The 25,797-nt window shown below is 41.8% G+C and overlaps 1 protein-coding gene across 9 annotated transcripts in view; it reads right to left on the bottom strand.

The window, feature by feature from the left end:
- ACACA (acetyl-CoA carboxylase alpha) overlaps positions 1-25,797 on the bottom strand; it is a 148,063-nt gene that overhangs the window by 47,903 nt on the left and 74,363 nt on the right. For 7 of the 9 annotated variants that reach the window (XM_055795451.1, XM_055795453.1, XM_055795449.1 and 4 more), the window contains 12 exons: positions 25,057-25,113; positions 24,701-24,745; positions 22,054-22,095; positions 21,229-21,444; positions 20,554-20,709; positions 18,521-18,724; positions 15,961-16,116; positions 15,280-15,426; positions 2,718-2,987; positions 2,256-2,353; positions 931-1,051; positions 369-479 (listed from right to left, as the gene is read on the bottom strand). In XM_055795451.1, the coding sequence (XP_055651426.1) occupies positions 369-479; positions 931-1,051; positions 2,256-2,353; positions 2,718-2,987; positions 15,280-15,426; positions 15,961-16,116; positions 18,521-18,724; positions 20,554-20,709; positions 21,229-21,444; positions 22,054-22,095; positions 24,701-24,745; positions 25,057-25,113 (1,623 nt within the window). The remainder of the gene's footprint in view (positions 1-368; positions 480-930; positions 1,052-2,255; positions 2,354-2,717; positions 2,988-15,279; positions 15,427-15,960; positions 16,117-18,520; positions 18,725-20,553; positions 20,710-21,228; positions 21,445-22,053; positions 22,096-24,700; positions 24,746-25,056; positions 25,114-25,797) is intronic. The other 2 variants (XM_055795454.1, XM_055795455.1) reach the window with 1 other exon arrangement.

The raw sequence follows: 25,797 nt of genomic DNA on the forward strand, positions 1-25,797 counted from the left end.
CCGGTTCATGCTCAGGCCCCTAATCTGCAGTTCTGCCCAGGTCCCCTGCCAACCTCCAGCCAGGATGCCTGGCATAGTGCCTCTGGCTGTCAATACAATGTTCTTGTCAAGAAAAACAGGTGCATGAAAGGACTGCTTTCTGACCGCAGAGAAAAGGAAAAAGAGATACTGCAAAGGGATGAAAATTTCACAGCTGCTGCTCTGTGTCAGTTCTCCTCCCTGGCAGGAGGAACCTGAGATGGGAGAAAGCAAAAGGGACCAAGCATAATCACAGGTATAGCAGTGGAAGCTCCTGGAATCGCTGGCAGAACTCACAGAAACACCAACTCAATTCACATAGCTCTGAAGGCTGAAATGCAAAGACTTACCTTGTTGAGGGCTCCACAGCCAGTCAGGATTATATGAGAGTTCTCAACCTGGATAGTCCTCTGACCTAGCCGAACAAGGTAAGCCCCAATTCCAATTGCCCGACATGTAACCTTACGAAAAAAAAGAAAAGAAAAAAAAAAAATCACATTGATTTCTGTCTTACCACACAGCCAAAACCTATCAATTCCAACATCTAGATAAAACTAGGCATGTTTGTATTACAAGGCTATAAAATCTACTCTCACTGCAAAACTCCAGAATCTATTTTTTTTTTTAAAACACAGTATCTGAACTATGTGTATTTTATTCAAAGAAACAGAAGCAGTAACTTACAGACTGAGCAAATATGAAGCCAAATGACTGTTTTCTAAAAGTGTTTTTACATTTAGTCTGAGAGGGACCCAGCCCCGTACTGGCGTCAGTAGCATTGCTCAAAGCCTACAGGAGCCAATTTACATCAACCAGAAGTCTGATCCCAGATGTATCTTCCGGATATCATTGCAGGATTTTTAGCTGAAACAGACAATACAGTTTGAAGAATAGAAAGCAGTGGGGGATTACCAAGTTGATGGTGATAACACTCTCATAGGCTAAAGACGATTCTCCAGCAATCATGCCAGATCCTCTGAGGTTCTCTATTCCAAGTCCGTCTTCCTTTCCAATAATATCTGTTATCTTATACCTGAGGGAGACACATACAGCCTTCGAGTCACAAGGTCCAGTGATTTGCTGAATCAGTTTGCAACAAAGAAAATGAAAAGTGACTAAATATCATTAAGGTTCTAAAGAGTAATGTGCATAAAACCCGGCCAGGACCTGTACATGGGCTCATTCTGCAGCCTTGCTGAACACCATGGAATAGTCCTACACATGAGCAGCCAAAGCAGCTCTGCAAAGAGGAAATGCCAAGGGAGAGGAATGCCCGTGAAAAGCGTTCTTCTGCCATTCCCACAGGATGTGAGGAGCAGGCTGATTATAGGAAAAAGGGCAAGAAAGAAAGAGAATGCAGTCGTAAGGAAAAAGAAATAGAACAAGAGATTATAATGAGGCTCTTAAGTTTTTCTTTACCTTCTTTCATGCCTTCCTTCCCCAGCACAGCCCCTTCTTACTCGGAGCTCTCAGGCTGGCTTCTATCTTTCCCACTAGGCCCTGGCTAAGTACTTGAGCACGTGCTTAAGTGCTTCACTAAAGAGAGCACCCAGCTTCCCCAGCACACATGCAGGCACGCACACATCCCCACGCCCAGCACCATCCTTTTGTTCTTCCAGAGCCTGCCAGTCTGCAAACTAGGTTTTGGGTTTTTTTTATTTCTTAAGCATATCCTCCTCCTCCTGCCCAGGAGCACGACTACAGCTGCAGTCTATCTCTGAAAGCTTCTTTGCACCTCATTTGCAGATGTGCTGCCTTTGGGATGTAGCTGGGACGATGCAGACACCTAGAGCAGACAGCTGTGGAAAACCATAGGCTATAAGGCAGTTTAGTGCAACCACTGCAGCCCAACCCTCCAGAATGCATGGAGGGCTTAGCCTTCACTCAGGAATTCTTTTATCCTTTCTACAGAACCTAGCAGAAAATTAATTTTCAAGATTTAGACTGCAAGTCTTCAGCTAAGAATCACTGTCCTGGTCATTCAGTGTTTACAACTGTCGGGCCCTCAGTCAGGACTCGGGCCCCTAGGCAGCAGAGGTCAACACAGCACTACCTCAAACAAGGCATGTCATGATATAACTTTTAAGTCGTTCCACGCTCTAACCGCACACAGCTATAGCGTTCTACGTACCTGGATCCTAAAGAACGTCCTAGCTAAAGACAAGGATGTGACATGCATCGCTTCGTGTACCCCAGGATGAACAAAAAGCTTTTCATTCTGACCTGTCTGTGCTCACCTGGACTCTCCATTGTCCTCCACGTGTTCACAGTGAACTGAATTCAGGGCACTGACTTTCTTATAGTCTTGAGGAGTCAGGTACAAGTATTTGTATCCCTGCAGGGAAAAACAGTTCATTCATCTCATTCCCACCTGTAGACCCTTCCCAATCCCCAATAGCCCCTTCCAAAAAGAAAGTTTCAAGGGAGCAGAATTCAATCCCAGATAGCAATAACAACATCCTCTCTTAACATCTGCACTCCAGCTGAGGTCAGTGAAAGCTTGGGTTGTTTCCAACATTTAGGACTAACTCACTCTGGATGCCAGTCCTACTGCCTGAGAGATCCAATACCAAGGAGAACTCTGGACCTAACAGTCTGGCAAATATTTACCCTCAACTGTGTTAAAAGAGGGGTTGCAAAAATAAGATTATTTTGTGAGCTACTGCAGAGTTTCACCTTTGATTCCTGTGCCTCCTTACCTTGTATGGGTCGTCTGGGTCTTCCCAAGCTACGTGGAACATGTGCCGAATCTCCTCAGCCAAACCAATCCTGGCTCCACTGTTGGCAGCCACGTAGATACGGGGGATGCCATGTGTTCGAGCAAGCTCCGAAGCCCTCAGGAACAGCACATCCTCCTGGGGCCCAAAAGAACCTATTCGGTATGTAATGTCATTGCCAATGACAATGATATCACGGCCTTCTGGATACTCGGGGGTCTTCAGAGTCATCTTCCAGGCCACCATCCCAATCTGCAACCAAAGAGCACAGAACAACAAAAACTAAATGTGTACCTTCAACACATGAAAGAGGGGAATCACACAGGGGCTATTTTTCTTACGTGTGTTTCACTTTGTCTGTTTTCTTTGGGAACTCCAAGAACAGCAGCTCTGATACGCACTACCAGTGCAGAGCGCAGCTGGCAGGGCTTGATCCTTTCCACAGTCGCTGAGGCACATCCTCTACTGCTCTCTTCCCACCCAAGACACTAATACCAGCCCTCCCTCTCCCCATTCAGGGATCTGTCACAGGTCCAAAACACATTCTGCGAACACCCTTCTCGCAGGGTACTGCATTTATTCTGCATGCCAGAGCTCACACGGTGAGGATGGATGTGCTGCTCTACAGGGCTCCTAACTATCTGCTTAGGCTACTCAGCTATCACCCTAGAACCCTGTCACTCTGGTTCTCTCTCACCCTGCCCTCACTTTAATAATCCTTTTATTTCCTAACTATCTCCATTATTTTTTTCCTGTCCTTCCTTTCATTTCTTTGACTCTTCCCTTTTTCCTTCCCAAATATTGCAGCAGTTTCTTTCCAAACCTGCCTGGATAAGTAATGCTTTCTGCTGCACATTTTTCTTTTTAAAAATCATCGGATGATCTCTTCTGGCCCATCTTATGGAGATCAGCAACATCTGTACCCTGCATCTCCCATCTCTTAGATGCCGCCTATCACCGCACTGGGGAGCTGGCCATCCTGGAATGCCATTAACAAATGGAAATCGCAGCATCCCTTGAAAGCCACATGCATCACCCAGTCTCCGCTAGCCCAAGGATCATAAGCTCTGAGTACACATTCCTCAAGCCGATTGCACATCCTCTGCAATCAGGAGGGTTGAAACTCTCATTGTGGAGACTCTGAATTCTGAACATGATGAACTAAAGCGGGAGGGGGAGAAGGGAGAAGCAGCAGATAGATATGTGCCATTTAATCCAAATCAAAATGGCACAATACACAGTTGAGATCCAATCAGCATCTGCAATAAGATATGCCGTAATAGGCTCATTAAAAAAAAAAAAAAAAGGCAGAGGAATTAATCAAAGGGTCATCGGAAGTAAGCAGGCAGCAATCCAAAAATATTACAACCAGCTACTGGCAGATCCTTCCCTTACACCTCCCCTTTTGAGAGCTGAGATTGCAAGTTAACAGAATGATGGTGTTTCAGTTCACCTTCTCCTTGGTCTCAGTTTCACCCACTGCTATTTTGACTGATACGTTGTAAGGGATTAATTTGTTTGCCTCTGAATATTTGCAGATTTACAGTTACATCTTGGCATCCAACTGCAGCATTTGGAGGAGAGAGATACTGCAGCAGTTTCAAAGACAGGAGCATAAATCCCTAGAAGTCAGTGGGATGCTCTGCTAAAATATCAGAATTATCGCCAAATTAAAGGGAAAAGTTGTAATGCTGTAAAACAAGCAGGTGCAGCTGTTAGTCAGGCACACAGGCCAAGAGTGTGTGCAAAGAGACCAGGGCTCACACAGACAACCAGTCCAGAGTCTGGAAGAGTAACCTAACTGATCCCAAACCAACCTACACAGCCAGAGGGGTTCCTTGGACTTCTGCTCTTCTACTGCTAGACTTTCATAGCAGGAAAAGGAAGAATAAAGGTGAAAAAAGGAGAAAAAAATTAAGCTTTGTCCTTCTGACCTGACTTTTGCAGGAAGAAATGTCAAGGGCTGGATATTGCATCTCTGTTCTAACTCTCAATTGTGGGCAAGCTTGCAATTAGAAACAGCATGTTAAAAATGTCTGCAAATCCAGAATTAAAGGCTTCAAAATTAGCCTCTAAGAAATAAGGGATGCCCCTCTATACTCTATTACATACTGCAGCTCAGTTCTTTACCATATTTTAGAGGCTTTCCCTGCCGTAACTAAAATTCTTAACTGGGCACTTAGCAACTCTTTCTGATACCACTCCAGAAACCAGCTTTAGTTATTGATAGGAACATGCAGGCAAGATGGGGTAATACTCTTTTTAAAAACTGCACATAAACTTCTTCCAAAATAGCACAGAAGCAGCACTAATTTACACATTTTTGTTTAACTAGTCATTTGCTTAGCGCTACACTGATCTCATCAGCCAGGACCACACCAGGAAGCTTCAAGCACCATCAGATGAACACAAGGCACACGAGCAACAGGAGAAATGCTCAGGCTTTCTATTTGCTAAATATTTGTCACCGCAGTAAACTGCAAGATAGAAACACATAAAGATACTGCCAGAAGCCTGCATAACAACCACAACATACTGAAAGTAAAATCTTAGCACCCTCAGCTCACATGTGAGGCAGATGAATTGCTCCAGGGCTTAGGGACTAGTGCTCAAGCTCAGTTAGTACCCACGACTGGGCCCACAGTCTGTCTCACCTATGAAAATGTAAGAGACTTTCCTCACTTTCATCAGCTTGATGACTTTTGACAGTACAGAAAACAGGCGTATTAAAAGCATTTCCTATTTAGAAAATTCAAATTGTAACAGAAGTCTTGGAACAGTTCCCTAACCTGAGATCATGTATCTTCTACATAAATAAAATGCCTTTTGTTAATGCTCACTAGTAGAACAGGAAAAACTATCTAGCCAAGGCACAGTAAACACACACTCTTGAATACAGTTTATAGCTGATAAATATGGAGCAACCGTATGCAGTTTAAGAAAAGAAAAATTAAAAGTGCACCACTTTATTAACTTGTGTGTCTTTCTGCCTCCCCAATACATAGCATGCTTTGTGCCATTTATCCAGGAATAAAAATCACAGGGCACAACTAAGGATATTTTTTTTTTCTCCCTATGAACAATGTAGATTCTGTTTAAATTTATGGGCAGTGGAGGATAGCTTTCTATTTCAGAAAAAAAAAAAAAAAAAAAAAAAAAAGATGAGATTTTTAAGTTAACGGCAGCATGCCAAAAAATTGAGAGTTCACAGGTTAATTAGACAGGCTGAGCTAATCACCTAAGAGCACTGTCAGAACAGTAACGGGTGATGGTAAGCAGCAGTGGTTTCAAAACGGGCTCTTCTTAAGAGCCAGCACAGTTTGGAAGTGCTTCTCCTGCCACAGCTCTATTCCCAGCACACCCAGGAATGAAGAAGAGAGGGAGAAAAAAAATAAAAGCAGGAACCGTCTTATTTAACTGTTTTTATGTGGGCAAAATGATTTGTGCCACAGTATTTCCATAAGAAGTGGGACCATTATTCTCCTGTAGGAACACATTTGGTTTGAAAAGTATCACTGGACAGAACGTGAAAATCAAACCAGATGAATTATTCACAACCTCCGATCAGAAGTGATCATTATTTCTGATGTTCCAAACTGTGATTAGGATTCAGTGCTCAGATGTCATTTGCTCCCTGAATAGCACCAGCAATGCAGAATTGCATGACACACATATATTACACACAAGTTTTATATATATAATTTTATACACACCTTCTCCCACTAGATCTTTGGCTTAATGTAACCATTAACAGATAGTAAAAACACGATATTAACTAACATTCGTTTTCATGGTGCTCATAAATGCCATTAGTTTGACACACAGTGTCAACACTAATCATGGCCTAAAATTAACACCAAAATTGACTTCAACATTAATTGCGCTATTGATGTGAACAGTAATACACACACTGATGCAGTTACAAATTGACTGCTAGTGGCAGCCAGAGCTGTTGACAACAGGCACCGAGGGGAATGGGAAAGAAACCGATCCCAGTCTCCCTCCTGAAAGCACAACAGACTGGGAACGAAGGGAAGCCAATGCAAATGGTGGTTGGTGTTCAGGCAGGGGGAGCTTTCAAGTCTCTTTCTAGCAGGATCCATATTCCTGAGAAAATCTGACGTGAATGAGAACAGCTTATTATTTGACAGAATCTATGCTTGAGCCATGCCAATTGTGTTGGTTTATTCTACTCTCACAACGAGGACTATGCCTGAGCCTAGGTACTCTATGTCAGGCTTCATTTTATTTATTTATGTCCAGATTTGGAAACCTGAATGTGGGTCTCAAAATCTCTAAGTAGGACAACTGAACTTACAGAACCCTGACAGCAATTTTGTCCTGTTCCCATTCTGTTGCTTCCGTATCATATATAAGCTTTATATGTAAATAAGAAATTAAAATAAGACATTAAATACTTGCATAGAAATGTATTATTACGTACAAAAGTCATAACAAGAAAGGAAATGCAACAATTGTAGTGGTCTAGCATGTGAGCACTGGAAATGCCAAAGCTCAGCACTAATGAAAGCACATTTCTCCCCTGCTGCGTGTGCACATTATGACATTGCTAAATCAAGGTACATGTGCTTTATTCCCCCTTCATAACCTCTGTCTGTTCTGGAAGTAAACCAGTGTCCGCTGACCCCAGGATGCTGAATCATTCTGCTGCAGAGTCACGAGCAAGGTGTGTTTTAGAAAGGGAACAGACATCCCCAGAAATTTTACTTGATGCAGATGTAGCAATTTTCCTATTTCATCATTCAAATTTGATGCCTGGAACTTCAGATTTGAAAGAGAGACTGTCTGTGCTTACACTGTGACCAAAAGCTGTAGTTTTTATCTTCAGCGTGAACCAACTCCCAGAAAAAGGGCATGATGCAAGTGGTTTGCTAGCGGCATTCGGACTTAATGCTTTGACAAGGATGCAGTGCCAAAACCTAGGATTCCTTCATTCTCTTCTTGGCTCTGAAAAATGTGTCATTTAGCGATCAAAGCAGTGGTCACAGGCAGCACAGCCAAGCACACGTTGGCATGGTTCTTCTGAACAGCATGCGGCCAAGTGGATGAGAGATGGGAAGAAACTGTTCCAGGATGAGACATGACAAAGGCTTGCTCAGTAAGAGACGCCGTGCAGCACAGTGGACTGAAGGAGACATGAATTCATACTGGTTTGGTTCCTTGTGCTAGACCAAAGGGCACTCAGATGGCAAGCCAGGAAGCAAACCAGCAAAAGGCTGGCTGATGTTCAGGGAGAGCCGATGGACACACAGAGCACCAGAAGGACAGCTCAAAAAAACCCATTAAAGACAGTGTAAATGTACTTTTTACTGCACACACATCTGCACTGCAAGGTATGAAGCTTGCACAGTGTCTCGGGAATAGCAAAAGACATAATGCCGAACCCAAACCAGACTCTCCATCAAATTCAAGTTCCTGCTATAAGCCCACAGAATCAACTGTGAGCAACACTGCCAGCTTTTTCAGCAAAACAAAAGCATTTTTGATGAAGCTTTCCAAACTAAACAATAAATAACTTCACCCTAGGCAGAGTGTAAGCTTGAAAACTTCAGTTGAAACAGTTTGCATCTGGTGAAGCTACAGACGGATAAAGATATTTCAAGCCACCACTTACATCTCTGATCTAGAAATGTCTCTATTTGAGGATTTTAAAACCCTTCAAAAAATTTGGAGCTCTAGTTGCTCTTTGAATAAGACATGATTTGAGCAGTCACTGCTTTCAGCATCCTCAAAGAGCCTCACCTGTGATGTGTAGGGTTATTTCCTGCCCAAGAATTTGATGATTGTAAAGTGTTAACAAATATCACAGTTATTAGAGGTGTGGTTTATATGTAATTCTGACTTCTATGTTTACAAGAAAGGTAACAAAATCAAAATTCTGTATTTGTTTGATAGCATGCTGAAATCCAACAGCCATATCTGAATATATACAATCAAAAACAAACCATGGATTTACTCATAACCTTATAAAAATTTATCTTTTAAATAATGATGATAAATTCTAACTCAAAGGTGTATGTTAGAGGCTCATAACTTCTGGTTCTGTAAGGAAAGCCTTTTCAAACCTTGAACTATTGCCATAACATACATGTACCTTTTCAAAAATCAGGCCATGGAAGATACTGCATCTACAACACTGTGAGAAACAGCACACTGAAGATACTGATCTGCATAAATATTAACCCTTCAAACAATTCAAGGTATTACAGAGTACTCCTGCTTAACTGTACAATCACTGTTCAGCTAAGGAGATGCTCCATATAAGCTGTGACATGCATCCATCCCAACTCTTAACAGAGTTCAAAAGTCCCATCTTCCCATGCACATGCCTGCTACTCTTGAAGTTTTATTAAATTATCTAGGCATAACTGTGGGGGGTGGGGGGAATCAGTTTTCAGTGATGCTAGGGGGACCCACTTCTAAAAAAATTGTATTATATTCCACTTGTCATAAGACAATCCACCTTTTACTAAAAATAACACTCTGCAGTCCATGACAAAAATGTGCTCTGTCCCAATCTCTACCCCCTATGTCTCATTGTGACCTCCAAGCATCTCATTGATAGGGGCTAAAATTATTCTCCGAAGGAGGATCACCTTCTGAAATTGCATCATGAGTATTTCAGATGAGGAGACACCACTTGCTGCGCAGCACAAATAGTTGTCCAGCTTCCCTGTTATTTAAACCCATTCCTACTGCCAGAAGAGCCTTCAGGTCAGGATTGTTCCCAAAACTCAATCAAGAAGCAGCATTGGGAAACCCAAAGAGAAACTACTATTTTTACAGTAATCTCTGGGAAAAATAGTGGTGGGGCTGGGGGAGGTAGGAGAAGATAACACGGGTGTTTTCCTTCACCTTCATGTTAATTCACTGACTTTGCCATCACCCAGTCTCTGCTTTCTCTCAAGTACTTACCATCCGCTGTAAGTAGCCCAGCAGATGTTTTAATACCCTGTGCCTGTCATAAAATGCAGGAACATGGGGTGACAAAGCAGAACATGCAGTTCAACTATTAAGCTTTGCTTGTATAAAATTCATTAGCTACACCTTTCAGCCCCAGGCAATCCAGGGAGCTGCCGAAGCAGAGTTTCAGCAGCCCTCTGCCCACTGCCGTCCTGAATTTCACCTGGTCAAACCTTCCCACATTCCCAAGAAAGGGTTCCTGCCAACACTCCAGCCAACAGCTCCAATTATGGATTATTTCTGATCCTCAAGCTACTGAGAAGGAAAAACTGTGACATCTAGTGCCAATAGGGAAAATGACACATTTTACATGGACACTGCACAAGACTGAGATGAAGGGTAACATGGGGTGTTGCTGCAGGCACTCCTTACACTCACTTTCTCCTTGTCCATGAAAATTAGTTGGGCCTTATCAGCAGATGGTACAGTCCTAGCGCCAGAGGATCACAGTAAATACGTACCATGCTACAAAAAAATACATGAAGTGCTATAGAAAAACATCAGAACACCCAGCTCAAGAATGACAAGTAATATATTAAGTTCTCCAACAAGCTGAGGGAATTACCTTTTCACACTAAGATTTCAGCTAATAAGCTAATCTTTGGAACAAAGCAGTCTTCAATGGGCATTTGAAAAGGGTGTCAGTACATTTACAGGTTGTGTCTTCAGCAGAACTGCTGCAACCAACGTGGTTTTACACACCATGTGAGTTGCCATACACTTCTGAACTCTAGCCCTGTTTGCTTGTCTGTTCACACAATTTCTGAGTCTTTCAGATACTTCCCCACTTTAGCACAGCCACATAACTACAGAGTGACATCAGAGGCTCAGATGACAGGCAGGACAGAGGAGAGCTGCCAGGGCAAAGGCTCCCAGAGGACAGCCAGCAGCTGCTCTGACACTGTCAGACGGGGTGAGGTGCTGCATCCTTTCAAACACATCCCTTCAATATTAGCGCAGGAAGTGACAATCACACACCCCTACCCCACATGCCCAATGAAGATCTCAGCCAGAAACACCAAGGATTGTAGCACTAAAAAAAAAAAAACCAAAACAAAGCAAAAAACACAAAAGGCTTCCACTTATTTAAAAGAAAATTCAGTTAGCAGAAGTGTTAAAAGTCTTGTGTTATAAACTAGGTAAGCATCAAGGCTGTGGTATGAACTTAAAAATTTTCTTCTTAAAGACATTTTATAGTAAAATGCTGAAGATTACAAACACAAGTAGATATTTTCCTCTGCCCTATATAAACTTTGTACATTTAAATGGTCCATATCTATCTTAAAAGTCAGACTGGAGTCAAGCTGAGCACCCACCTCTGGTGCTTAGTTCTTGATATGCTCACAGCTGCACAGTTGCCCATTTGTCCCAAAGTCCGTTCAGTCTTTACTCAGGAGCGTTAGAAGGGAGCTATCGACTGGTGTTTGATTCTGCTGATAAAGTACAGCCTTCCTCAGCTCCCTTCTGTACCTGCTGGCTCTGAGGATTATTTATAAACTGTTTTCAACTTTTTAGTGTGGCATATTAAGTCTTGTCAAGTGTGTTGGCTTACTGAAATCCTATGGTAGCAGACAGAGCTTATCAGAACAGTCTCACATGTGAGCAGAGGTGTTAAAGCAGCCAGACAAGTAATAGAGGACACAAACACACACACAAAACAAACAAACAAGAAGAGTAACTAGAGATCAGGACACAATTCACAAGCTTAACATGCAAGATCCAGAACAGAACCCATCTAGCAGAAAGCTTCAGGCACCATCCAGGATTCTGTCCACGGTCCAAAAAAACAGCAGATGCGCTTCAGAAAGAACTCTGGCTGCACTGAGCAGACAAGAGGTAGGAAAAAGGCTCTGTATCAGTGATGCCTCCTCCCATGTCGCAAGTGCAGGCTGCAGGGCCAGCAGCACCGCAAGCTCCCCCGCCTGGCCGTGACAAGAGGCAGGATCCTCCGTGCAGAAGGAGCAAGCACTGTCTAGGAATAAATAGCAAGTTGTATTTTCATGGTCCATTAAGTCCTTGGCTTCTTTGTTGAGACGACTAGTAAAGAGATAATTACTGCCAAATGAGGTGGTGGGCTACATGAAGTGGTCGCCAGCTAAGTGAAGAACACCCTCTTGTATTATGAAAGTTCTTGAGAATTCCCATTTCACAGATTTTCCTGAAAACATAGACAGGTTAGCTAGATTAGCCCAGAATGTGGGTTGCAAGCTCTGGGAGGACAGGAGAAACTCAGCTTCCAGCTCCTGCTCTGCCCCTTATTAGAGCAGGGATTGCAACTTTGGTTGTTGACATCCAGTTGAACACGCTGACCACAAATCTGGATTTTATGCTGGTTTCTCTATTTCGGCTGCTAGCTAAAACAATTAGGGCACTCAGCTCAGCTGAACGCTTTAAGAGGAAGAGCGCCTTGACCCCTTTTCACGTAGAGAAAATGTAATTGTTCGTACTGTGTAGCACAGCTCCAACAGGAGAGACAAGCCCTACCTCAGCAGAGCTGATCCCGCCATGGTAAGGCACTACTTGCCATGGGGGAAGAGCAGTGTTCGAGCCTCTGATCTGAAACAAGTAGAATGCTAGTAGGAACCTAAATGCACTAAACAGCAGCTATATTTACTACAGCCAGAAGTTTTCAACAGAAATTGCCTCTTTAGTAAAAAAACACATGATGTACAATCTCTCAAAAGACTTTGGATTCAGAAAATCAGCAACTTTTGCTGGGAATAAAGAATGAATAAATCCCATTTACTTGGAAAGTTCCTACCAAGTACTCCCGCCTGTCAGCCCATTGGGGCCTGAACTGGAAACAGCTTACTCCTCTGGATCTCTGGGGCACAGTCTCCATTGGCAGTGACCATCAAGGGTTACTAACCAAAACTGGGGGAATGCTGTATAACATATTATCCGGCATTCTTTTAGCACGTACAAATTCAAAGACTCTTAAAACACATTTGTCTAAATTATCCACGTCACACCCCAAAGCAGCCTCATCTTACTAGGGTACGAACAAACGAATGCAGTGATAATTTTTGACTAAGGCTACCAAGCAAGCCACTGCAAAGCTTGGGAACCTCAGCTTCCCTGCTGTACTCATTTCTTTAGGGATCATCTCCCCTGTAACGCGATTTTCAGTGTATATGGGCTTCTGGCATTTTGAAGTCAAATACATCTATCTGAGGACAAAACTCTTCTTAAAAAATTCAGATGAGTTTAGAGAGCCAAAGAACTGGGCCATATTTTCAGAATGGTTCACCATTGTATCACACAGAAGTAGTGCAGAACCAATTAATACTTGCTCCTGCTCCTTGTGGCACATCTCCTCTTCCTATGCAACGCTACCAGCTACTGCCACATAGATGGATTACCCCGAGGATCTTTGCTTCCTGGCAGATAAGATGCTGTATTTTTCTGTCCAGATACTATGCAGACTGATTCTCAAAAAAAGCAGAATGGATGCACTTACAGCCTTAACAAAGAAAAGGCTTATGCTCTGAATTTATCTAGCATCCTGTCTCTCCCTTCTCCACCCTTGCAGCCATCTTCTTTGGAAAAAGAAACTTGAGCGCGCATTTGTGAAAATTTGTTTCCTCAGCTGAACAGAGTTAAACCATAAAAGCCTAAAGTCAGCTCATCCAGATAAAGAAAGTGCAGCATGGAGGAATAAATCTGTTCAGAGCTCGTCGCCTCCTGAATGTCACCTGTCCTTCAGACTGCTGCTGGAACCTCTTCCTCAGATTGTCCATTCTCACCTGTGAATGAGCGCTATTGTGTGCGCTGGCTGCTGGTAGCAGAATTCAATACCAAAGCCTCAAGCCTCGTTCCAGCTGCACATGGTCCTACAGTGACTCGTCCAGCTGCCAGCAGGCCAGGCTGGCAGTTCAGCCCTGCCAGCTGAGCTGTACGCCTCCCTGGGGAGGCACGGAGTGTTCCTTGGCCTCCGAGACCCCAAGCCCTGGCTGGGATTTCATCTCCGCAGCCAGCACCCTCACCTGGTTTCTGGGAAGCCATTAAAAGGCCAGTTAGAGCCTGCCATATATCTACACAAGAAGCAATCTTCAGCAGCCAGGCTGAAGAAGTGGGGGGAACATCAAGTTTTCCCCTCGTTTCTCTTGCTCTCCAGTGACTCAGCCCCTCGGCCCAAGAGCCACAGGGGCAGGGCCTGAACCTGTGCATTAGGTAACAACACTATGCTCACCACAACAGCCATGTAATTTCTTTACAGATTGAGCACAACTAAGTCTAGGAAGGGTTAAAATACTCCTAATTTTTTTTTGGTGGTCTTTGGGTACAGAATCTCTTATAATAAGACTATTTGTATTCATACTGGCAGAGTAAACACTACATGTTCATGCCCAGGCAGCTCTGTGCTTGTAATTTCAGCAAGAACAGAGCTATGTCCCTGAGGGACTTTGCTATTTCCCCAGTCACCATCCACTCAAACACTGAATGAGAGCAGAGAAAGAGAGAAAGATGATGGCATAAGCCTCCACAGCACCGCAGCCTCAGCTTTCACTAAGAATGCAGAGAATAGCTCTTTTCAGGTTTAATTATACTAGTTAAAACATTTCTCCTATAGGCCAGCAAAAACCAAGGATGTAGTGCTCCCATAGTCACCATTTACTGATTAGGATCAATTTGAAACATCATATTCAAAACCTTCCCCTGACAAGACACACACAGTAAATAGTGATGAAACCCCCTGTTTCTTACCCATACTTGATGTTTTTGAACAGAGCTTTTGCAAATCTTAAGTTATATATCTAGTAAAAGGATGGTGCTTGTTCAATGATGCCAAGAAAAATGAATGATATCACCACTTAGAACCATTCAAATTTAAATTACTGTAGGAACATTCACTTACTGAATCCCACCCACCCTAGGGAAAAAAAAAAAACAACCCACCCCAAAAAACCACACCACCGCATCTTCTACTATTTAGCTTTATTCTCCAGTCATTTCAATGCTGTAATCTTTGGCTTGCTAATGTAATGACATACCAGCAAAAGCCCACCACAACAGAACAGCCTCCTCCTGCTTGAGCTGAAGAAGTAACTCTGCTACCCCGACAGCATTAGCAGGTTGTTAGTCTCTAGTAAATCATTCACTAGAGGGGGATGTTGCACACACCTTTCCAGTGTGCTACACAAACACCACATGGCTAGTATTTAAATGGAAAGCATAAAATTGGGTTTTCATTTTTTTTAAGCAAATAAAAACATTTCTGTTTAGTCTTGTAAAACATATTTTGCTCAAATACAAATCCCAGTTACCTGGAATCGCTGAATGAGCACTTTTTAATTACGAAGGAAAAACAGCATTGGCACAGGTTTGAAATGGAATCATCATTTACTATGGAGGTTAAAATACCCATTGTATGGAAGGTATTAATTTTTAATGAAACAAAAATCTCATTTTCAAGAGAGGGATTTCATCTGTGAAAGACTGAATGAATAGATTTTTTGCCTGGCTAGTGAATTTTCATTACAGTTGTCAAACCTAGTCCAAAACACAATGTACTGCAGGACAGGGAAAGAAAAGTAGCATTAAAGAAAGTACAACTTGCCTCATTTCCTCCCGGCAGCCTGTTCATGTGCACGAGCTGGCCCTGATCATCCAACACCAATTCGGTGTATGTTAGTATGTCAGAAGGCAGCGGTGGCGTTGGCAGCAATGCATGTTCATTCATAGAATCCCAGAGTTTAATCAAAGACTAGAAGAGGAAAAAATAAATCCTTGTTAAAACATCATCTGCAAATACTTTTATTCAATCCACTGTGACTTAATATTCAAGACAGAACACTCCGAAATTCCCTCCCCTCAGTCTGACTGACAATATTCAGTGGATATCACTTACTTTGGAATTTAAACTATGAAACAGTTTCACCCAAAGTAGTGTAATTCAATTTATGTGATTCAGCATAGAACCCAGCAAATCAGACACACAAATTCTGCAACTCATTAACACATTCAATGACAGACGAGTCCTATCCTAGGAACTATCACCCCTGCACTGTCTAACCCTCCAGGGAAGGCTAGATAACGGGGTGGGGAAACAAAGAAACTTAAACAAGAAACTGAAGGTGGTTTACAAAGTAGACTCAATCCATAGCTACATAAACCCTGGGGGACCATTGTTAGCCACTCCAGGCTACTTGTTTCCCTGACAAGTAAGGATGGCAACTGATAGAAGTGCTTTGCAAGAACAAAAGTTTGGAACAACCCCCTGGGCCTTAAGAATGCTCACCTGCCGAAACATCTCAGGAATGTCATAGACGTATGACGTCCCTAAAGACTGTGCCTGGAATCTCTTGGACTGCAGCAGGTCTTTGGTCACGTACGGGGTATTGATCAGCATCCCATGAAGTGGTCCCTGTTTATCCCCATATGCCTGGAACATAATCTGCAGTACAAAACACAACCAATTACTGATGAATCCACTGGTTCCATACACACCTCATCCAGATTTTACCAAAAATCAGCAGGCTATTCCAGACCAATCAGGCTTGTTTCTGTTCTCTACAAATATGTTAATACTCACACATACTGTAACACTGTGCTTCATCATGCATTACTACCCTTTGGAGACACTGCTGGACCATTACTGCACAGCTCTGAGTATCACTGACTTATTACCATATCACAGCAGAAAGCAAAGTGAACAGAGCCACATCCCCACAGAAAAAAGCCTGTGACTTAGATGACTTCACATTCACCAGTATTTCCCCTGACACCGTATCTATGCCAATGGATTGTGATAGCTGGGAGAGAGAAAAGAATTCTGTTATTTATGTAGTCGAACAGCACGGTATCCGTATCTCCACTGACTGATCATGGAAGCTAGGTCAAGACTTGCATATGTCATTTGGCTTGAAGTTTTGATATTGTAAGTTTAAAAGATTTTCCCAGAGTAGCGACATGAATTATCAACCGCCATGCCTCACAGCACTATATATTCCACTCAGCCAGGACTCGGAAGGAAATCTATTTCAACTTAGAAACAGGAGGAGCACTGCTTAACTGGGACAACACTGCACAAATGCTGCTTCACAGAAACCTGCCTGACAGAAGCAACACTATCAGGCTGTTTTTAACAGGATGGTCATCAGATCTGACGTTACAAACAGATCTTTTTCTAATTGAACATTAATCAATCAAAGAATTTCACTAAAGATACAATTCAGTAAGTAAAGCCAATTTTAGTTTTTAGGTTAAAAACAGTACATGCTCTCTTCTGTCTTCACAAACAGTAGCTTCTTCAATGGGAGAAGTATTTATTCAGGGTAACAAGTATTTGTGACAGTGCCTGCATTAGGATCTGTTACTGCACTTGGGGTCCAATTTTCCTTAAATCTGCAGAAAGCTTCAGAGCACTTCTGTGGGAGCTGAGAAGTCTTTACTGAGTATCACCACTCATTACCACAGAAACTGTGAAATGAGATTGGGGTCATTCCCTCATGATTAATCTATTTTTCCATTCTTCAGAAGTCATGAAAATGCTCAGCACCCAATACATCAGTAATGTCTGAACTCTTTTAAAAGGATACTCTAAGTTCAAAATAACACTCCAAAAACACAAGAAAAAATACACGGATCTGAACCTGTCCCATAAACCTCTGTCATGAGGGGGAGATTTACCAAAGTTTCTTAAAAAACTAACACCTTCAAGCTTTGTAAGACAAACCTTCCTCCCAACTAGTCAAAGAGTTAATTGAAACAATTCCTATCAGTATAATTTTTTAACAGAAACTGGTTTAATATTCTGGGGAAAAAAAATCAAATAAAAAAATCAAATACTGGAAGAGGTGCTAAAAGCCATACACACACAAGTGCATTCCCCTAGCTTTAAAAAAAAAAAAAGCTCAGAGACAGAGTTTAAGAGGAAAAAGGTGACCTTCACAAATGACTAACAAAACTCAAGTGTTAAGTTCGGCTACTGGAGATTATTAAAATGTTCTTTTCTCTCTTCATCTCCACTCAGAGGCAGAAATGAAGTAAAACATACAGACACTATCTGTTCTAGGATCTCCAGAACTGGACAGACTGTAAGGCTAGACAGCTTGCTGGAAAAATTTAAATGGAGAAAAGGGGGAGAAAAGGTGACTCAGCACTTTGTGTTTAATACCGATGGTGCCCAAGTGATTTATTCTGCTGCTACTACTGCATGGCAGAGAGATTATTACAGAGGGAGATGTAAACATTTCTGTATTTAAATATTTTTCATGCATCCTATGCTCCATGTATTTTAGCATATGTAGGTATTTCAGTTAATCACACTGTTCCTACGCCATGAAAAGCAGAAATACCAGAATAGTCACAACCCTTACAAAAGAGCCCATTATGCTTCATAAAAATGATATAAAACCACCTTCAGTAATTTTATATCATCCTACCCAGGTCATTCCCTGTATCTTTAGAATTTAAAAGACAAGTTCACAGATTTTCTCTATCTACTCAGGGAAACGTATAATTAATAATATCTTTTATTATGACCTACAGGATGAGCACCAACAGTCATTACTTTTCTATTACTTTTTTGAGCACCCTGACACAGAGGAAAACAGATATACAAATGACTTAAGGTACATACAAAGCAATCAGAAGAAATGCACTTTTACACAACTGATCACATTCTGCACACCTACACACCTATTGCAAGATTATCTTCACAGTCATCTTCCTTTGGCAAAGCTGAATGGCAATTTTCTATCACCTGAAAACACTGCACAGTGCAGAAAAGCCTCACCAGCTATGTGTCCCCCCGCAATGTTTTGCTCATCAAACCACGGAGCCATATGGGACCGTACCTGTCCTGTTCTGGAGTCTGTCACTTCTTTGTACAGGCTGATGTCCAAATAGTAGCCCGACTCGTTGGTCAAGAACAGACGAATGGGAATCGCCTTCCCAGTCGGTGTCAAACGAATGTTGATCTTCAGCTCGGCTTGGAGGACACGGAGTTTCCACAGGCGACTCCCGTAGCGCATCACCATGCTCCGCACAGATTCTTCAATCTTAAAACACACGAGAAGAACTTCCCTCACCTCTCTGGACACGTCCACCGCTTTGCCACCCTGCCATCCCACTGCTGTATGGTCCTGCCCAAAGGGGCACCCAGCATCCAGAAGAGGAGGGAGGGAAGCACCAAACAGCAGCATGTAGCCGGTGCTGTCCTGGGACCTCGGTGGCCTCTCTGTTCCCATCCCTACACGCCTTGAGACAGGCACGAACCGCACTCATCCTGGGGACTACTGAGGCAGAGGGACAGCACCGGTTTCACATCCCTTTTCCTCCTGGCACACCACACCCCAGCAAGGCACAGCGTGCCCACTGCTTCCCCCCCATCTACCTTTCCTCCTGCAGGCATAGCTGACAGCTAAGAACTACAAAGTGCAGGAAAGCAAACTCCTTGACAAACAGTTATGTAGTACTTATATGCACAATAATCATGTTTCACCACACATGCGGTACGGTGCTTTAAATCCACAAAGCAATTACTAGTTGGAGCTTGGCCTTCTGGTGTTCTATTAAAGTTTATAATATACTACTGTTGGCAAATAGCACATATTAAAAGAAGGCAATTTATAGGCTGTTTTTAGCATTCTTTCAAAAAATAAAAAGTCTCTTTTTCATGGCAGCTCAGGGAAAAGTCATGGTACGTATCTGAGGGCAGCTGAACTTCCAGGGGCTGAATATCCCAGCTTCTTTTGAATTTTCTGGGAACTAAAGATTTTGGATGTGCTGAGAGAGGATTTATTCAAAAGAGATTTAAGCCACCAGTTTTTAATCATGATTTAAAAGTCAGCAAGCAAGAGATACTTATTTTGATAACCAATTCATCTTTTTAAACTTTCAGTCATTCTCATAAGGAAAGGTCAGCTCTCATCTTTTGGCAACCATGAACAGAATGTTGATTTCCAACTAAATGCAGCCTTTGCAGTTTATTTGGGACATTCTTTGTGGTAGTTCTGCTAACCAGAAACATGCTTTATGCCTAAACACTTTCATTTATGCATCTACAAAGCCTAATGTTCATTTATTTATAACGTTGATCGCTCTGACTTTGTATCAGAGAATGAAAATGAGGCACTTCTTTTTGTAGCTGAATTTACAAACTCTTTAAGTTCACGGTTTATCTCACGTTTTATTTGGATACAGTCTGGACTTTTGTAACAAACAGAAGAGCATTTAAAGCTATTTCTGTATTAAAATTATCTCAAACACAGAAGAAAAGATAAGTTTAGTTTCAAATACAAAACGTATTTTTAATAAACCGTGCCTTAGTTTACACAGAGGAAGCGAGCCACATTGCCTGAAGGACAGCATTACTCCACTAAAAATATAAGCTCTGCTACTTCTGAAATCTTACATTTAATATTTATTCATAGACTGGAAAAAAACCCACAGCTTGCTTCCTTCCTCACTGCCAAATAAGGCTCCTAAAGTGAAACAAACTAATTGCTTGTCTTAACTAGCTAAAATAAAAACCATTCTCTCTGCTTTTGAAGAGAAGTTTGTTTACCAGTTCAACAAGTAATCTTTAGAGACGTCCGTTACTTATGTGACTCCACTTTCTTTACTGAAAAGCAAAACTCCAGTATTTGTTCAGTAACTAAACTGACCCCTAAAAGTGTTATCACTTTTAATACTGGTCCCCAATTTCTTGCATTTTCCGTTACAAAATGGCTAGTAGAAACTACATGTCATTCACCAAATGGTATTAAAATGTACTTAATCAATAGGTGCATTTACATAGCATAAAAAGGCAACAAAAGACCATTTAATTCTGGTGAGTAAAGCCCAAGAAGAACAAAACAGTTCAGAATTAGGGAAGAGATCATACCTTAGAGGGGTCCATGATGACAGTAGGCACAAAATTTAAGAAGATGTGATTGCAGTCAGTGCGCACGTTGGTGTTGTTAAATGCTACTTCTAATTCATCCATGGCTTCCAAAAGCAATCGCTCTCCCTCATTTTGCAGATATTCAAACGAGGCTTCCTGCCAGACAGTGCCAACAAATAAATTATTTTCTACTCAAAAATCATAGCCCAAGAATACAATGTTTGAAAAACTGAAGAAGGACTTGACTAAGAAAAGAGGTAACATCAGTTTCAGCAGGACATGCACCCCTGAAACAGATCCATGACAGTTGCAGAGCCACTACTCCCACTGCCTGGACTCGCATACCCAGCTGACTTGTGCCCTCATTTAGGTCAGCATAAATGCAAAACTAGACAGGGCAAACCATTATTGTAGTAGGCCAGAATGAAACACAAACACTATTGCCTCAAAATGCAAGGATTTCTGACTATCCACTTGGGCCACAGAAAAATGTCCTTGAAGCAAAGGAATACTAGGTCTTCGGAGATAGGCTTCTGCAGAGTCAGCACAAGCAAAGAGGCGGCACACATCCACAGTATTCTCTCTACACCAGCAATGTGTTTGCGTGCAGGTTCCTTGAATGACTGTTTCACACACTGTCTTGGAAAGAGACCTTGCAGGGGTGACAAAACTCACCTTGGTAACCAGATCCGAGTGCCTTATGATAGCCCTCACGAAGAACCTGTAGTCTGTTACTTCTGTCCCCACTTCAACTTTAGCTGCTCCCAGGTAGAGATGCATTTTGTGATTGGCACATGGGATGGCAGTGAGATCAAAGTTTCGCATTCGATTCAACTCCAGCTGAAAAGCCAGAGCTGGCTCCAGATGACGGTAAATCCTGTCTTCCTCAAACTGGAGGCACCCAGCATCATACAGGTAGAAAAGGGTATAAAAGAGGAGGGTGGGTTAAAAAGTTGGAACACTGAGGATGGGAAGAACTAGACAACACCCCTTATGAAATTTTATATTTAATTAAAATTAAAATGGATCCAACTCGGAATTTTCTCTCTCATGCAAAGTCATTAGCACTTAGCCATGTTGAAATTGTTGAAATACTGAGAGTAGAAGACAAGCTGCGAGACAGCAAGTTCTCAAGCTCACTCCTCCAAACCCCTCTGTTTCACAGAAGCCAAGGAAGTTTGTTATGATTCTAAGTACTGAATCATTGTACTGCCTCCAATGTTCTCTTGTTACACTGTGACTAAAATCTGCATAAACAGTAGCTTCAGGTCAGGCTTCCAAATGCATCAATTTTCATCCCCAAGTACCAGAGACTTGTCATTGTTACTGACATCAGCTGCTGCATGTGCGGAAGACTGGCCTAGCAAGGGAGGAGAAAATACTGCACAAGGCAGTGAAGTTGGGCTGAAGTAGCTCCCACACCCCTAGACTGCCAACAACAGCTACATGAAAGGATAAAGTCAACACTTAAGAGAAAAGTATTAAGAATATACAACTTACCTTATCCCGGGCACGGAATGTGAAGAACTTGGGAAATTCCCTCTGTTTGAAAATAAAAACAGTTATGTTAGCCCTCCAAAAGTAAGCCATCTGATCTACTCAGAGTGCTCACAGCCCAGACCTGGCGTAGCACCACAGCAGAGGAGATGACAGACGCTACAAGCTCTTTTTTCAAGTCACCAAGGGTGGTGGAAAATCAAGATACCCTCAAGAAGGCAGCAGCAGTATTTTGTCTTCATTGCTAATGCAACAGAAGCTACTTGATTGGCTTTTGATTATTATTGTCAATTATTAACAGACAATAACATGGAACTGTCTAGACAGTAGTGGGGAACTTGTTCTACTTCTACTATGATTGCTGTGGAAATGTTTGGGAGCCATACGACGATATTAACACTCCATTATATAAGCAGATGTACACAAAACAATGATCTGTATTCTATAGCTCTCTTCATACTATTACTGCTAGAAATACTCTCTTCCCAAGGAAAACTATGAATCGTAATCAAATAACTTCATCCTCATATATTAAATAGCACTCTACAAAACCAAATATGATTAGGTTTTTCTGTTATTCTATCGCGCATATAAAATCCTAGCAAACAGCAAAGGCTTTACATTTTTGTGGCATATTACACGAGGAAGACTAGAGAGCATCCTTTTACGTATCCTTCCAGTTTCACCCCAGCAAAGCCATCTATTTCTGTGGAATTACACTTTTACTGGGTAGAGGAACTTTTGCAAATGCTTTGCACCAACTTGAGAATACCAGCCATTTCTGTAATCTTCATTTATGCAATCATCTACGTAATCTTCTAGCTAGTCGTCTTCCTTACCTCCTATAAAAAACAGTCCCCAGAACTTCACCTGATGACTCTGCTGAGCAAAAGAACTTGTGTTTGCCTGGAGCGTGTCTTCCAGACTAGCCAGGGCTACAAGAAATGCTGCCTGAAAATTCAGGCAATGGGCATATTAGGTGAGCCAACCACTTCCATGTTTCCTTACTTCTCTTCCAAATCCCTCCTACCTGTCCTCCTCTGCACGATGCCAATTTCTCCTAACATCAACCATGCTCATTCTATCACTGATGTAATTGCTTTCAAGGCATTTGACTAGTGTTGTGGGCAAATATAATAATTAGACGTGCACACACACAAAAATTCTCAGTGCTCTGGTACCAAAATCCAAAAGAGTGCTCCATTTCCTAGGCAGAAGAATTATACCCCTGCTGTGTTCTAATCAACCAACCATCATCAAGACAATCAAAATAATTTGCCTAAATTAGCCAATCAAGACACCCTGCAAACCACAGAATGTGAAAAGCTACAACAGAAATCATCATAGTTGATTATTATACTAATAATCACGTTAAAAACCTAATGAGATGAGGAAATTGGAAGCTTGCTGGAGCAACTCTCTATTACCTCAACATGCTGGGAACTAATTATATAGACTGTAATTAAAACAAAAACAAACCCAAGCCCAGGCCCTGGCTAAGTTAATAGTTGGTCCAGTAATAAACGGAATAGAATAGGAGATAGTAATAAAGACTGACACTTATGAAAGATCCCAGAGGTACTCTACAAACTTTGCAAACAGATGACATATCACGCTGCCTCCTCTGGCTGAGGAACTGAGCATCCTAACAGTCCATTGCTCTGAACGGCAGCTCAGGGAAAACTTTTTGTGATGACTCCTCTTATTCTTTCATTCTTTGCCTCCTTCCTGGCCACTGACATGTGGTACGCAGTGCTTATTCACAGACTCTTATTTTTCATTCCCCAAATATTAATTCAGTTCTCTAAAACTCCCCCCCCCCCCCCCTTTTTTTTTTTTAATATCTAAAGCCTGGACTTTCTTGCTGAAGGTCCCAACATCTCTCCAAAGAGTCCAGTTTCCTACACAAGCTACTGACTGATACATATCTGTACCTGTACTGTAGGCAGTGATTCCCATGTGGCGATACCCACATTTGTTCAAATATGATTTTTGCTGATTCGTAAACTAGTTTTCCTTTCATAAGGCTTGCTAAACCAGGTGTGTTGAGCACAAGATTAGTTTCTTGCACTTTCAAGACTCCTAATAACTTCCAGAGTTGTAAGGGATAAAAATGTGGTTCTAGCCTTACATTGTCACCTTGAAAACAGGGGTAAACTAGCCCTCACTGATGCCCAAGCTCTGGGGGAAGAAGCAGTTCTTAGCAGTAAGAGCATCAAACATTTTCCACATCACTAAGCCATTATGCAAAATTTAGCAAGTCATTTCAGTTAATCCTCTAAGTTATTTTAAAATCGGTAAGAAGCCTAAAGAAATCACCACACTCCTTAAGAAACAGGAAACTTTAATTGTATAATTGCATTTTAGAATACAAAACAATACTGAAACAAACAAGATCTTTATTAACGTTGCAGTCATGAGTTCAGCCAGGTAACAAGAGAGACTTTAGCACATGAATGGCCCCCCTCAGTAAAAAAGGCCCACTCCTCTATTTGAAGTCAGAATTTGTTTATATATTCCACTTAACTCTGACACCAGTGTTGGCACTAAAAATGCCTGACTAAGAACCAAATGAGAAGCCCAGAGTCACTTACGTGTCTCCTGGCCTCAGGTCAAGAATACCACCGTGTTCTAGGCCCTTTATACTTACATGAAATCTCTGATCCACCTCATAGTTGACCTGTTTCCTGAAGTCCTTACAAACGAAACATACAAACACAGGAAGACAAGAAAAAAAAAAAAGCAGAAGAAAGCTAGCAATTAGGATGAAAATCAAAAATTAATTAATTCAAGAATACAAGAGGTGCCAAGATTGTTTACAATTGTAAATTAATTTTCTTAAGCGAATCCATCAAAACCATCTCAAATTTTAGAGAACAAAAACAGTGAGGAGAGCTAAATATAGTTAATACAGCAATTAATTTGGGAAAAACACACATCAAATGTCATTGCTATTATGAGCTAGAAAGCAAAGAGTTCTGAGCAGTATGAGGGATATCAAAATACCTTTTGTGCTACAAGGAAAGTCAGCCTCCGAATCCCATGTTCAATCAGGACTGATTTCTGTAAAAAGGCAAGGATGGGATCAGGTGACTGGATTAACAGAAAAAGAACACATCAAAAACATGTCAAAGTCTTCCATGAACTGAAAAAGCTCTACCGATCCTTCTGCATCTACACTGTAAGTTCCTAGCCCACTTCAGCCTGCTTGCGGCTAGGATTTCTCGTGTGATGATTGTCTAGTAGCACACATAAGCAAATACATTAAATCTGAAGAGGTAAGTAACCAAATCACAAGAACACAGTATTCCAGCTGAGCCTTGCTAACAAATAAAGCAGAAGAGTCATTCAAGTCTTGCAGGGAATATTCTTGTTCATTTGCCAAAGCAAGTTGGTCTTTTCTGCAAAGATTACTTTTTGAGGGGAGCACTGCGTAGGCATGGGAAGGCCACGGAAAATGATGGAAAACCAGTTTTAAAGGAACTAACCCAAGGAAGCATGTAGCGCATACTTGTTTTTGGCACAATAAGCACACAGACAACCCAGACCAAAGGAGAGATGTGTCAGTATCGCAAAGGTGAACAGTGATACGTGTTACTTATTTTTTTCAAATAGACAAGAGAATATCCATTCTGGTTGCTTCTTTATCAAATTCGACTAAGCCATGTTTCAAATGAGTGCTGCCATTGGTATTTGCCACACCAATGATCGTTTGAGGTGTTAAAACCCCATAATTCTGCTCCCCTT

The sequence above is a fragment of the Falco peregrinus genome, chromosome 2, assembly GCF_023634155.1.
Source record: "Falco peregrinus isolate bFalPer1 chromosome 2, bFalPer1.pri, whole genome shotgun sequence".
In the NCBI taxonomy this organism is placed as follows: domain Eukaryota; kingdom Metazoa; phylum Chordata; class Aves; order Falconiformes; family Falconidae; genus Falco; species Falco peregrinus.